We start from the raw sequence: 14,225 nt of genomic DNA on the forward strand, positions 1-14,225 counted from the left end.
GTTTAAACACCTGTTCTTTTGCTGCTGCATCTCATTGGCTCGTTTTGGCAGTTTGTTTGATGAGATTACGTTTCTCATTGAGAGAAAATGACTTTCTTTTTTCCTGTCATGATTTCAGTGTGCACACAGCACCAGCCTCAGGCAACCAGCTGGAAGCGGACGGGTTACCCCAAGGCAATAATGGTGCCGCAGCCGCTAAGCACATATCATGTGTATCATGGGAGTAAAGTTAAAAAAAATGGAATTACCATAGTTTTAAAAACAAATTCCATATGTTGTCATGAAAAAGACCCCACATGAACACTGTAAGCGTACTACTTGATTACTATAAGCAAATTATTTAAACAGCATTTGTATAGGAATGATTTTGTCATGAGCTTTTTGATCCATATAAACGGTTGATCACTGTAACCGTGATCACCATAAGCGGTTTCCAAATATGAGGGAATAGTACAAGGTGTATAACGAAGTTTGATTTAGAAGATCTTGACTTTTATTTTAGCTTTCCAGCATAATTTATTATCTATTATTACTCCAAGAAATTTGATATCAGACACTCTTTCAATATCTATTCCATTTATCACGAGTTTCTTGTTTGAGTTAGTTAAACAGTTCCCAAAGATTATAAATTTCATTTAAGTTAAATTCAGTGTTAGTTTATTAGAATTAAACCAACTCTTTAGCATTTTCAATTCTTTTTCCACAGTATCCAAGAGTTGTTCCGAATTATTACTGCAACAAAATACATTTGTGTCATCTGCAAATAATAGAGTTTTTAGTATTTTGGAAACCTCAAATTTATTCTTTATGTACAAAATAAACAACAATGGTCCCAACATTGAGCCCTGTGGAACCCCACAAGTAACCTTCAGTAGTTGTGATTTGAAGTTATTTCTTTGAACGTACTGGTACATTATGTTTTGTGATCAATTCATCCATTTTTTTATATAATATTTTTCTAGAGCTTTAGAGAACTGTGGAAGTAAGGAAAGAGGTCTGTAATTTGAGAGTATATGTCTATCTCCAGCCTTATATATTGGTATGACTTTAGCTATTTTCATTTAGCCAGCTTGTAAAGACTGATCACATATGTGTGTAAGAGGTTTCAAACACTCAATATTTTCACCATATCCATTCCATTCCAGTCAGTAGATTTCTTACTCTTATAAACATAGATTTATTTACATTTACATTTACTTTCCACATCATCTCCACTACTAGTCTTTGTAATCTCCTCAGTCAAACAAGGACAAACACCAACAAAAAAATCATTACATTTGTCTTCATTTAAATGCATATTATTAATAGTTGTATTATTCTTTGTGCTAAAATGATTTGGGTATCCTGTTTTTCCAGTTCTATTTTAATGTAATTTAATACTCTCTGTGTATTTTTAATATTGGTTTACGTTGTCCCTCAGTAATTTGCTATAATATTCTCTTTTGCTGCTTCTCATTACTCTTGTCAGTTTGTTTTTATGTCTTACAAGTGTGTTCTGCTTCTGTTGTTCTTTTCTTTAAAATAATTTTTTATTTGATTTTTCTTCTTGCATGCGTATTGTTTGCAATGTTAGCCCTTAGTTAGCAATGTTTTTCAGCAAATTTGTTTCCCTACTTTTTTTTCGTAGAGAACTGTTGTTATGGACAAAAATGTCTCATAGGCTTCATTTACATCTTCCACACAGACTTTATTCCAGTCTTATTTCATTAGGTCATCTTTAAAAGAGTTGATTGCATTTTGTGTTTTGTATCTAATTAGGTTGTATGCTTTAATGTGTTTGTTGGTCCCAGTACAGCTCTGAATGAATGCAAAGACCAGCAGATGGTCACTTGTGTCATTTATAAGTAGTCCACTTACTATTTTCCTATCAATAACATTGGTAAATATGTATTTTTAAAATCGCAAGAAGAAATGGTGAGCTGCCAGTTTGACTATACTTAATATGCAAACTGCAGATCAGTTTCTGATTTAATTGTATTAAAACCATCTTAATATGCATAGTTGTAAACTGGTTAAATAAAGATATAAACCTGGGTTGTGTGTTTATCTGACCACCGGATGCCAAGTTACACTTTATAATATAAAAAAAACAGGTAGTAACACAGTCCTTAAGTATTATAGATACTAAAATGTAAAAGTTTTTCTGCCTAAGACAAAGTTTTTTTAAATGACACGTGCAGGATTACATCTGGGAAAGCAAGACAACTGCAGCTAGTCAAAGGTAGTGGCTGCTCTTCTAGTTTTAAAATGTGGCCTAGAAGAAACCGGCGAACCTGAAAATAGTTTGTAGTTTTTCCATCAATCATATTTACACCTCAGATGTGGAAAATTATCTGAAAGTTATCAGACTAATCAAAACCATAAACTCAAATCCTCACTGCACTGATCTTTTGTCTATTTTTTACTTGTTTAAGCTAGTTAGGTTGAAAAAAGGGACTGCAACTAATTTCTCTTTTCATCACCCAATAATTTATCACCATGAAGAATTTATTCATTTGGAGGATTTACACGCAGGCACTTCACAAAAAATGTAAAGAAGAGATTTTATCATCAACACAATATTCTAAAGCTTTAAGAAGCAATAAATCAAACTATCAGTGCATTACAGTCACACATCTGAACCAGGACACCTAGAAAATAATTTCAAGACTGTAGAAGACGGCTCAAAAGAAAGTTGAGAGGATTGCAGTATTTGTCTGAAAGTGCTACCGTCACTGTTTTGAGGAACTGGGACAACAAATCTAACTGGAGTAAGTTTCTCCAAAGCTTTTGATAAATTGTTATCATCAGTATCATTCAAAACATCACCAGTATCAGCCATGCTGGCGGAAATGGGGGAAATGCCTTTAAGAATCAGAAGAGTAAAGTTAATGCTGGCATACTGGCTGATAAATATCCTGCCAAGAGTGTTTTAACAGACTGCATGGAACATAATGACACAAATTTCATAAGTTCTGGTTGGGTTGGTGATGCAAAGGCAGAAAATATAGGATTATGTCAATTACAGTACAGCCCCACAGTTTCATTTTCTTCCATTCTGCCCAGATTTGCCAAGTATAGAACTAAACATACAGCAGGAATTGAAGGACAAATTAGAGCAACTTCCAGTATGGCGCATAGTCTAGAACTATTTTGATCAGCATTTTTCAGACTCTGTTTATATTTACAGAAGGCTAAAAAAGATCCTGATACAGGATGTGCAGGTGCGGCAGTATATATCCCAGTGAGTCAGTCATATATTAGGAAAAGGGTATCAGCTATTGGCAATATTATTATCCTCTATCCACTGGCTCTGCAGTGGATAAAAAAATAACACTGTTATTGCATCTGACAGCTTTTGAGCACTAATAAGCATAAGATCTGGCAGATCATCAGGACAGATGTTATCAATGAAATATTCCTTATACGGAATACAGGAGGAAAATTATTGATGTAAGTGGTCTCCACTGTACTAACTAGCTGAGGAGCCAGCCAGCCAAAGTGTGAATGAGTGTGAAGAGATATAAATAATGTTATTGACATCTCTTTACATATTTTGCTTTTATATGCCTCTTAAATATTTCGAAACAACCATATCAGTAGGCATAGATTATTGTTTATAATCAGTTAATGTCAGTGAAAAGGTCACATTGTGTTGATCATAACACAATTTTATATCCCTCAATTCCTCAACATGTAGATGGATATACAACATTTCTTCAAAAAGGCTGCAGCTCTGCCGAAGGCCGGTCAGGTGAGAAGATTTTGCCAGTTCAGTCAAATACAAAATTAAAGTGGTTGATCACTCATTAAGCCTTGAGTTCTTGTCAATCTGAGTTTAATAAAATAACATGTTACTGAAAACAGGCGAGGAGAGGGAGAGGAGGAAGATGGAGGAGACTGACAGGGCTGAAGGAGCAGGTCTAATGGAGGTTAGTGATCAAGAAGGAAGCGAGTGGGAGTTGTTTAAACTTTTCAGTTAAAATTAATACTGAATTGTATGACATAGGCCTATTACTCATACTAGGCATAAACTAAATGATTTTATGACATTTTTAGTTTTAGTTCAAACATCAGTCTGTGTATGAATTACATACCTGCAACATAACTAAGAGAGAGGAGATAGCATTCCTTGACTTCAATAGTTTTGCTTGATCTGTTCCTGTTGTAAGTGGATGGAAAGCATTTAAGTCATATTAGATCCATGCCTGTTACAAACTATGAAGAGACAGATCTATTGTGTTGATTTTACACCTATTGCTATTCTAAAACATCATGACAAACAGACATTTTTGGGCCATCAAAAAAAAAAAATCCTCCTCCCAGCAACCCCTGGTAAAGGCTCAGCCCCTACCATAAATCTCTAGTGACGCCCCTGCCTTTAGGTGAGTTTTTTAAAGCTCTGTAAAGTTTCCCATCGTCGACTTTCAGCAGGCGTGACGACAGACGATAAACAAAACCAAAATGGATGTGGTCAGATCGACAATGACAGACAAGTTAATCTCAAACGTGTTTAAAGTGACCGCGATACGTGAGAACGCTGAGGTAATATTTAAGGTGGAACAGCAGCGAAGTCTGTCAGTCACAGAGGAGACCTGCTGGATTTTATAGACCTAGACCACCACAACAAGAGTGGAATGGATGAGAACCAGAACCCAGAGCACCGCACCGACATCCCCGTTAAATGGGAAGAATCAGGCTCGCCCTTTGCCACCACCGATAAACAGGTCAGTGTTCATAACTTCATGATAAAACCGGCTTCATAACGAAACTAAAGACGCGAGGACGGGTCTCGAGGGTCCGCGTGTCATCCGTCCATCCTGTTGTTATTGGTTTTTTTGGCCGTAAAAACTACAAAAAGGTTCCAGTGTTTCTTGGTTTCACCTTGTTGCGAACAAAAGCTAGAAAATGTTTACTTTTTGGTTGAGGAAGTTTCAATTCTCCCGCGCGGCGCATGCGCAGTAAACTGGAAGTAAAAGTATAAAAATTGACTGTATAAAAATACTTAAATATTATCAATGCTACCAATATATAAATGTAAAAATACTCCATTACAAATAAAAGTCCTGCATTAAAAAATCCTACTTTGTAAAAGTTCATAAGTATCAACAGCAAAATGTAGTTGAATTATTAAAGTAAAATCATGTTACTGGCAAGATTTCACTTTCATGTATTAGTCAACATAGTTCAATCAAACACAAAACAAAGCATTACCAGATAACCCATAATATAATATATCATTATAACATTTAATGTGAGAGCTGGGGGAGTAGCAATTCTTGTTAAGAACAACATCACATTTATTTCCACTAATACTATCTCTGATATTAATGATTGCTACATTATTGTTGCTGGCAAACTGTATATCGTGTCTATTGTTTTAGTAAACACTGATGCTCCAGACCTGGATCATGGGAAACATGCAGACGATATCAATACCACCAATCATCTCTATTACTGTCATTACTGTGATTATTGAGAGACACTGTGAACACAGAGCAGCTCTCCTGCTTTTATTAGCAGTTTGATTTTGTTTAGACACAAGTGGCATGTAAGAGCTCAGTATAACTGTCATTATGTTCTGTGTGCATTTACAAAATGATCTGCTTTTTAAAAATAATGTATGTTAATATCCAGCATATTAAATTTACTACAAAGATCTTGCACTCCAGAAATCAATCAATCAATTTCATTAGGAAAAAAATCATGAATTTTTGAAATATAAATTTGTGTTCAGAAATTAAGAGACACTGAGCTGTAATTAAAGTGATCTCCAGTCATTTGCCAGTCTTTGAACAACCTGCAGATCTATTGTGTTGATTTTATACCTGTTGCTACTCTAAAAAATCATGACAAACAGACATTTTGGGGCCATTTACAAAAAAAATCCTCCCGGCAACCCCTGGTAAAGGCTTAGCCCCCTAACCATACATCTCTAGTGACGCCCCTGCCTTTAGGTGAGTTTTTTAAGCTCTGTAAAGTTTCCCATCGTCGACTTTCAGCAGACATGACGACAGACCGATAAACAAAACCAAAACTAAGCGTTGACCATGGTATGGATGTGGTTAGATCGACAATGACAGACAAGTTCATCTCAAACGTGTTTAAAGTGACCGTGATACGTGAGAACGCTGAGGTAATATTTAAGGTGGAACAGCAGCGAAGTCTGTCAGTCAGAGAGGAGACCTGCTGGATTTTATAGACCTAGACCACAACAAGAGTAGAATGGATGAGAACCAGAACCCGGAGCACCGCACCGACATCCCCGTTAAATGGGAAGAATCAGGCTCGCTCTTTGCCACCACCGATAAACAGGTCAGTGTTCATAACTTCATGATAAAACCGGCTTCATAACGAAACTAAAGACGCGAGGACGGGTCTCGAGAGTCCGCCTCATCCATTCATTCTGTTGTTATTTTCGTTTTTTCGGCCGTAAAAACTACAAAAACGTTACGGTGTTTCCTGGTTTCATCTTGTTGCGAACAAAGCTGTAAAATGTATAAAGTAAACTGAAATTATTTTTTTTAATTATTACCAATCATTGACTGTATAAAATACTTAAATATGATCAATGCTACCAATATATCAATGTAAAAATACTCCATTACAAATAAAAGTCCTGCATTAAAAAATCCTACTTTGTAAAAGTTCATAAGTATTGGCAACAAAATGTAGTTGAAGTAAAGTAAAATCATGTTACTGGCAAGATTTCACTTTCATGTATTAGTCCACATAGTTCAATCAAACACAAAACACAGCATTACCGGATAACCCATAATATAATATATCATTATAACATTTAATGTGAGAGCCGGGGGAGTAGCAATTCTTGTTAAGAACAACATCACATTTATTTCCACTAAGAAAGAGGCTAATAGTCAGTGGTGTTGCCGTAGTATGGGTGCGCTGGAGCTTACCTCTCAGGGGCCACGGGGTGTACTTCTTGGAGAGTCTCCTGCCTCGGTGGCTTTGTGTTCTCTCTTAGAGAAAAAAATGTATGTAAAATGTAAGATTTTATGTGGTTTTTATTCAATCAGTTCAAAAATGATAGAAAAGTCAATATATAAAAAATAAAAATGGAAAAAGAAAAAAGAGGAACTGGTTTGGTTCGGTTCTCACATGCCTTTCTTTTCCAGGCCTATTTAATCAGAATGGGCTTGGTTAAAAATTTTGGACTTTTTAATTCAGTCCTTCACAACCTATTTATGTCCATCTATCATTGAATTCTAAATTTGGTAACTGGCTGACATTGACCGTTTACAAACTCTCAATCTCTGGTGTTCTAAAGTTACCACCAGGCACTGATTTTTTTTGCTCACAGCCAGCTTTCACCAGTTTGAAAAAAATTGCAAAAATGCACCAAGAATTGAAATCTATAATTACCCTTACTCTGAAGCTCTCCAGTAACAGGAAGCTCCATGTGGTGTGTGGCTCCGAGAGAGCCCGCAGTCAAAAGGAAGGACTGCTTATGTACGCCTTTTATCAAAAACCACGACACACTGTACGTGGTGCGGCATGCGTCTAACCTAGCCAGAAAAAACAGTTTCTAAGTTCACCAAGGTCATGTCACCTGACATGAATATACACTCAGTATTTTTTACAACAACTCTTTAACAAAGATGGTGGACACATTGACCTCAAAACCAACACAACCAATGTCTGATATGCAATGTGGTAATAACACCTAGTTACACAACTCCTGATGGTAATGATGGGTATTTTTTTTAAGAATTATAATCTCAACAATAAAAGGATCAAGAGTAAATGGTTAAATGTCAAATGATATTAGTATGACATGATTAAATTCAGAAATTAAAGAAAAAATTAAAAGGTCACATAAAAGATGTGATAACTAAAATAAGTAGGACTTCACATATGTGTAAAAGTGTATTCATATGTGTTTTGTGATTTGGTGTGAGGATGTGAGGGAGGGGTAAGTGTATGTGGGTAAATGTAAGCAAGGATTAAAAGGAGGGGTGAGTGTGTGTAAATGTAAAAGAGGTGTTGAATGTGTCATCTAAATGACTTGCAGTGACAATTAAATGACAAAGTAAGAAGCTGTATACTGAATGACTAGGTAAAAAGAATATAATACAAGGATACTTGAAACAAGAATGGCGCTGAATACTCCTAGACCATATATCTTGATTACGTTGCTTCACCCTGCTGAATAGTCTATCATCCTAAACAAGATGACAACTATAAGGGAGATTTCTGACAATACATTGTTGTCACACTTGTGGAGGCAACCTCCTTTAGTTTCTTTCTATTAGTCGTTGTTCTGTTACCCGAATTTAAACCTGTTGATGGTGAATGCAAATCATGTCTCCTTTTTCCACCATAAGGTCATGCCAGCATTCAGCCAGCAAGTAGGCATAAAATCAATAAATGGCAGCAACAATAATTACAAACTTTTTCTCCTCTCTCAACAGTTGAAACTGTTCTTGATGTTGTTTCTTCTGCAAAAATTTGATACCGGCACATCTTTAATTACAACCTTAACTAGTGCAGTGTCCAATCAAATTGTGCCTGTTTGGAGTGGGTCAATTTCTCAGTACCTAGAGAGAACAGTGCCTGTCCCATAAATGCCTCTCATGCAGACTATTGGTAGACGCTACAATTTACAGATGCTCCTTAAACACCTCACATGCAGAATATCTGGAGACTACAATTTTGAGTTGAGCTGAAGTTGATTGGATGAACTGTAGAGCCTGTTCAAAATGTGCCTCAGACATCCTGCACTACGTCTTGAAAATAAATACAAAGTTCCTGCACGTGAGGAATGGGAATAGAGTTTAACTCTCTAAACTTTTTCAATTCAATCTTTATGTTAGTTCATATCACTACAGATGTAATCCCACCTCTGACCACAATATGGGTTGTAATGGCAGAATGGCACTGTCCGTATTTCTGTTTGTTGACTCCACGAGCAGAAGATGAAGCAAATCAACGTTATTTATGAGGTATTTTTATATATTTCTTGAGAACCGCTTCTCAAGATATGTGAAGGACAAACTTGCATACATACAGACAGACAGAAATAGATTCCTTGCTTTATATAGAGAGATATAGAGATATCATCTTCAGATATTTTGTTTTTGTCCGACCAACAGTCCAAAACCTAAAAGTATTAAATTTACAAGTATATAAAAACACAGATAATTTTTTACTGACCTCTTTGTAAATAGCTAGTTTATCAGTCAGTCTATCAGTCAGTACTCTTCTTTTATTTTACCAAATGGGGAAAAATGAATAGTGTTCACACAAAGGTCTGGAGATGTCTAGATATCCTGACTTAGTCTGTGGTTGGGGTCAAGCTTAAAAAACTCTGGATCCTAAATTTCGCATAATGCAACTCTATTTATGGTTTCAGATCACTCACTCCATCATGTCATCTCACTTATTCTCTCTCTCTTTCACTGTATGTTTGTCTGTTGTCATAGAAACAAACAGGAAGAATGGGACTCAAACGTCACCACTGTCAGCACTGTGAAAAAGCTTTTACAACATCAAAATATTTAAAGATTCATCAGAGAGTTCACACAGGAGAGAAACTTCACAGCTGTGAGCAATGTGAGAAAACTTTTACTCTAGAAAATGCTCTAAAAGTCCACCAACGCATTCATACTGGAGAGAAGCCGTACAGCTGTGACCAATGTGGGAAAACTTTCACTCAAGTCGGTCATCTAAAAAGTCACCAACGCATTCACACTGGAGAGAAGCCGTACAGCTGTGACCAATGTGGGAAAACTTTCACTAGAAATGGTGATCTGAAAGACCACCAACGCATTCACACTGGAGAGAAGCCGTACAGCTGTGAGCAATGTGGGAAAACTTTCATTTATGGCAGTACTCTAAAAGACCACCAACGCATTCACACTGGAGAGAAGCAGTACAGCTGTGACCAATGTGGGAAAACTTTCATTAGAAACTGTGATCTAAAAACCCACCAACATATTCACACTGGAGTGAAGCTGTACTGGTGTGACCAATGTGGGAAAACTTTCACTCGAGACAGTCATCTAAATGACCACCAACGCATTCACACTGGAGAGAAACCGTACTGGTGTGAGCAATGTGGGAAAACTTTCATTCGAGACAGTCATCTAAAAACACACCAACGCATTCACACTGGAGAGAGGCCATACTGGTGTGAGCAATGTGGGAAAACTTTCACTCAAGACAGTCATCTAAAAATCCACCAACGCATTCACACTGGAGAGAAGCCATACAGCTGTGAGCAGTGTGGGAAGACTTTCACTCAAGACAGTCATCTAAAAATCCACCAACGCATTCACACTGGAGAGAAGCCATACTGGTGTGACCAATGTGGGAAAACTTTTGCTAGAGACAGTCATCTAAAAAGGCACCAACGCATTCACTCAGCATCGTGTTGAAAATGTTTCAGAGGCAGGTTAGCACTGTCTCCCTGTCCCCTCTCCATGCCTTTAATAACAGTGTTGTTCTATCCTGAGCTTCTCAGCTGCCAACTGTAACTTAAGAGTCAGTATGTATGCCATTAGTTCATGTTGATCCAAGTCATAGAAGTGCTCAGTGTGAGTCCCGTAACATTGTCAATGTGGAAAAATGAACAGCATTCTTATGCCCGAAATAGCTCCTCCCACCTTGCAACTCTATACTACTCTGTGCAAAAAAAATGGCCCAGCTAATATGTATGGTGGTTAAAGGTGTGTCTAGTAAAACTTTGAAATGAGTTTAAAGGAGTTTATGGTGGATTCAGGATTCATTTTTGGTGGTTTTACAGATGATTGAGGAACAGTTGAGTTTAATGGTAATTAGATTTTGAGGAGTAACAGTATGTTTGGGGACAGACTGAGACAAGGTGACCATTAAAATAGGCTAAAACAGGAGATGAAATATTTGGGATGTGAATAAAATTTGGTTTAAAAGAGAATTTAAGGGAACACATGTCTTTATAATGCAAGGCAAGTCAAGTTTATTTTTATAGCACATTTCAACAAGGCAATTCAAAGTGCTTTACATAGAGCATAAAAGGCATCAAGACAGAATATAAAAGCAACACAAGTTAAAAGACATTTAAAAACAATTAAAAAGTCTTAAATTTGTAAATAAAAGAAGCTAAAAAAGAACAGATAAAACAGAAGAATAAAAGTTACAGTGCAGTGTAAAATATTAACCCTCAAATTTGGTTTAATAAAAGGCAGCAGCAAACAGAAAAGTCTTCAGCTGTGATTTAAAAGAACTGAGAGTTGCAGCAGATCTGCAGTTTTCTGGGAGTTTGTTCCAGATATGTGAAGCATAAAAACTGAACACTGTTTCTCCATGTTTAGTTTTTACTCTGGGGACTGAAAGCAGACCTGTCCCAGACGACCTGAGAGGTCTGGATGGTTCATAATATAGCAGCAGATCAGAAATGTATTTTGGCCCTAGACCATTCAGTACTTTATAAACCAACAGCAGTACTTTAAAATCAGTTCTTTGACAGACAGGAAGCCAGTGTAAAGGTCTGAGAACTGGAGTTAGCTATATGATCCACTTTCTTGGTCTTAGTGAGGACTCGAGCAGCAGCGTTCTGTATCAGCTGCAGCTGTCTGATGGATTTTTTAGGGAGACCTGTGAAGACAGCGTTACAGTAGTCAAGTCTACTGAAGATAAATGCATGGAAAAGTTTTTCCAAATCCTGCAGAGACATAAGTCCTTTAATTCTTGATATATTCTTTAGTTGATAGTGGGCTGACTTTGTAATTAATTGTCTTAATGTGGCTGTTGAAATTCAGGTCTGAGTCCATGACTGCACCAAGATTTCTGGCTTGGTTTGTAGTTTTTAACATTATCAATTGAAGCCGACTGCTGACTTTTAATCGTTCTTCTTTGGCTCCAAAAACAATTACTTCAGTTTTGTCCTTGTTTAATTGAAGAAATCTCTGGAACATCCAGTCGTTGATTTGTTCAATGCACTTACTCAGTGCTTGTATAAGACCATAGTCCCCTGGTGATATGGTTATGTAAATTTGTGTGTCATCTGCATAACTGGTAACATATTTTGTTGTTTTCCATAATCTGAACTAGTGGGAGCATGTAGATGTTGAACAGAAGAGGCCCCAGAATGGAGCTTTGAGGAACTCCACATGTCATTTTTGTCTCCACTCAGATGTGTAATTGCCTATAGACACAAAGTAGTCCCTGTCCTTTAAGTAGGATTCAAACCAGTTCAGTACTGTGCCAGAAAGTCCCACCCAGTTTTCTAGTCTGTCTAGTAATATGTTGTGGTCAACCATGTCAAATGTGGCACTGAGATCCAGTAATACTAATACTGGATATTAATTTTGCCACTGTTAGTGTTTAGGTGTATGTCATTGAAGACCTTAACAAGAGCAGTCTCAGTGCTGTGGTGTGGTCGAAATCCTGACTGGAAGACATCAAAATGGTTGTTTAGTGCCACAAAGTTGTTCAGCTGTTGAAAAACAGCTTTTTCAATGATTTTACTTAAAAATGAGAGGTTTGATATGGGCCTATAGTTGCTCATTAGTCAAGTGTTTAGATTGTTCTTTTTTAAGAGTGGCTTGATGAGTTTTCAGGGCCTATGGGAAGACACCTGAGAGAAGAGATGTGTAGAAGATTCCAGTTTGAACATTTGTGTGCGCGCAGATAGCATTCTCAAAGAAAACACAGGAATGATCAGAGAGAGCAACATCAGTCACCCTAACCTTCGAAATGTTCAGACCCTCAGAGATGATTAAGTCCAGAGTGAGCCCCTTGTTGTGTGTGGGCTCTGTCGCATGCTAGCTCAGTCCATAGTTATCAAGAACTTAACACGGTTCTTTAACCCCTGTCCTGGGGGTTGTTAACATGGATGTTAAAATCAACGTCAATATAGATAATAGACAGCAGTTCAGCAAAGTCATCAAAAAAGGTTGCACAGTATTTAGGTGGCCTGTAGTTCACTGCAGTTGTGGTTTGTAGTTCAGTGCCAACAATCTGCTGAACCTCTCAACTCCTCTTCTGACTGGTGGTAGAGGGCCACTGATAAACACCTCAGCATTCAGAGAGCTGACTTTGTTCAACAGATCACTAAAGTCTTGTTTCACAACATCATTGGTCACTATGTGCAGTATGATGTTTTTCACATTTGGTTGTGCAGCCACAATATGCAGGATTCTCTCAGTCATGTCAGAGACCTTGTCCTTGGGAAAGCAGAGTATTTTGGTGTTTTTACTGCACATGCTTCTTAAATCTTTTATAGCTCAGTCACCCAAAATCAGAGCTTGAGGCCCAGTCGTTAGCTTTCCCTGTAGCCTCTTACTTTCTGGTTTACTCTCAGTTCTTACCCTGCTGTGTGAAGACAAGAGGTTATCCAGGTTATCAGACGGAGATACAGGGTCTTGCAGCAGTGGAGCAAATCTGTTCTCCAGCTGCACACTCGGTTGTTAGGGAGGTTTGTTGTTAGTTCTCCCTTTCGCAGCTGACCACGGCTGTTTCCTGCTAAGAACAGGGGTTGAAGAGGCACTCTGCCTGGATGATAGTGCAGGCCAACCAGTCGTATCACATATCTCAGGGCCCTGGGTTCTGCCTCTTACTCTTCCTCCCATTTTCCCGGGAAATGATTTACTCATAGGTTTTGTTCCAAGAGAGTTCCAGGGAGGACTAATGCTTGTAGATTTATTATCCGGTTCACAGACCTCCTGTTTCTTGTTTATATGGAGTATAAAGAAGTTTGATTCAGAAGATCTTTGACTATATGTGATATTGAAGTTGACTTTAATTTTAGCTTTGGTATAATTTATATGTAGCTTACAGCATAATTTATTATTTATTATTACTCCAAGAAATTTAATGTCGACACTCTTTCAATTTCTACTCCACTTATCATGAGTTTCTTGTTTGAGTTGGATATTTAAATTCATTAGTTTATTAGAATCAAACCAACTCTTTAGCATTTTCAGTTCTTTTTCCACTGTATCCAAGTTGTTCTAGATTATTACTGCAACAAAATACATTTGTGTCATCTGCAAATAATACAGTTTTTACAATTTTGGAAACCTCACATATATTATTTATGCACAAAATAAACAACAGTGGTCCCAACACTGAGCCCTGGGGAACCCCACAAGTAACCTTCAGTAGTTGTGATTTGAAGTTATTTATTTGAACATACTGGTAACTATTCTCCAGGTAGCTGCTTAACTAAGAGAGTGCTACCCCTCTTATTTCATATCTTTGTAATTCCTTCAATGATAAGTCATGGTCAACTGTATAAAATGCCT

At 37.2% G+C, this 14,225-nt stretch overlaps 1 protein-coding gene across 3 annotated transcripts; it reads left to right on the plus strand.

Moving 5' to 3' along the window:
• The first annotated feature begins 4,566 nt into the window (after nt 1–4,566).
• LOC121903544 (zinc finger protein 420-like) lies at nt 4,567–10,685 on the plus strand. 3 transcript variants are annotated; one of them, XM_042420686.1, is made up of 2 exons: nt 4,567–4,706; nt 9,423–10,685. In XM_042420686.1, the coding sequence occupies exons 1-2, from the start codon at nt 4,617–4,619 to the stop codon at nt 10,374–10,376; spliced, it is 1,044 nt and encodes a 347-aa protein (XP_042276620.1). In that variant the 5' UTR covers nt 4,567–4,616; the 3' UTR covers nt 10,377–10,685. The 3 variants fall into 3 exon arrangements, with proteins under 3 accessions (XP_042276620.1, XP_042276619.1, XP_042276621.1); XM_042420685.1 differs by lacking the exon at nt 4,567–4,706 and adding an exon at nt 6,017–6,294; XM_042420687.1 differs by lacking the exon at nt 4,567–4,706 and adding an exon at nt 6,900–6,974.
• The last annotated feature ends 3,540 nt before the right edge of the window (nt 10,686–14,225 follow it).

Source organism: Thunnus maccoyii, chromosome 9 (genome assembly GCF_910596095.1).
Source record: "Thunnus maccoyii chromosome 9, fThuMac1.1, whole genome shotgun sequence".
NCBI lineage: Eukaryota > Metazoa > Chordata > Actinopteri > Scombriformes > Scombridae > Thunnus > Thunnus maccoyii.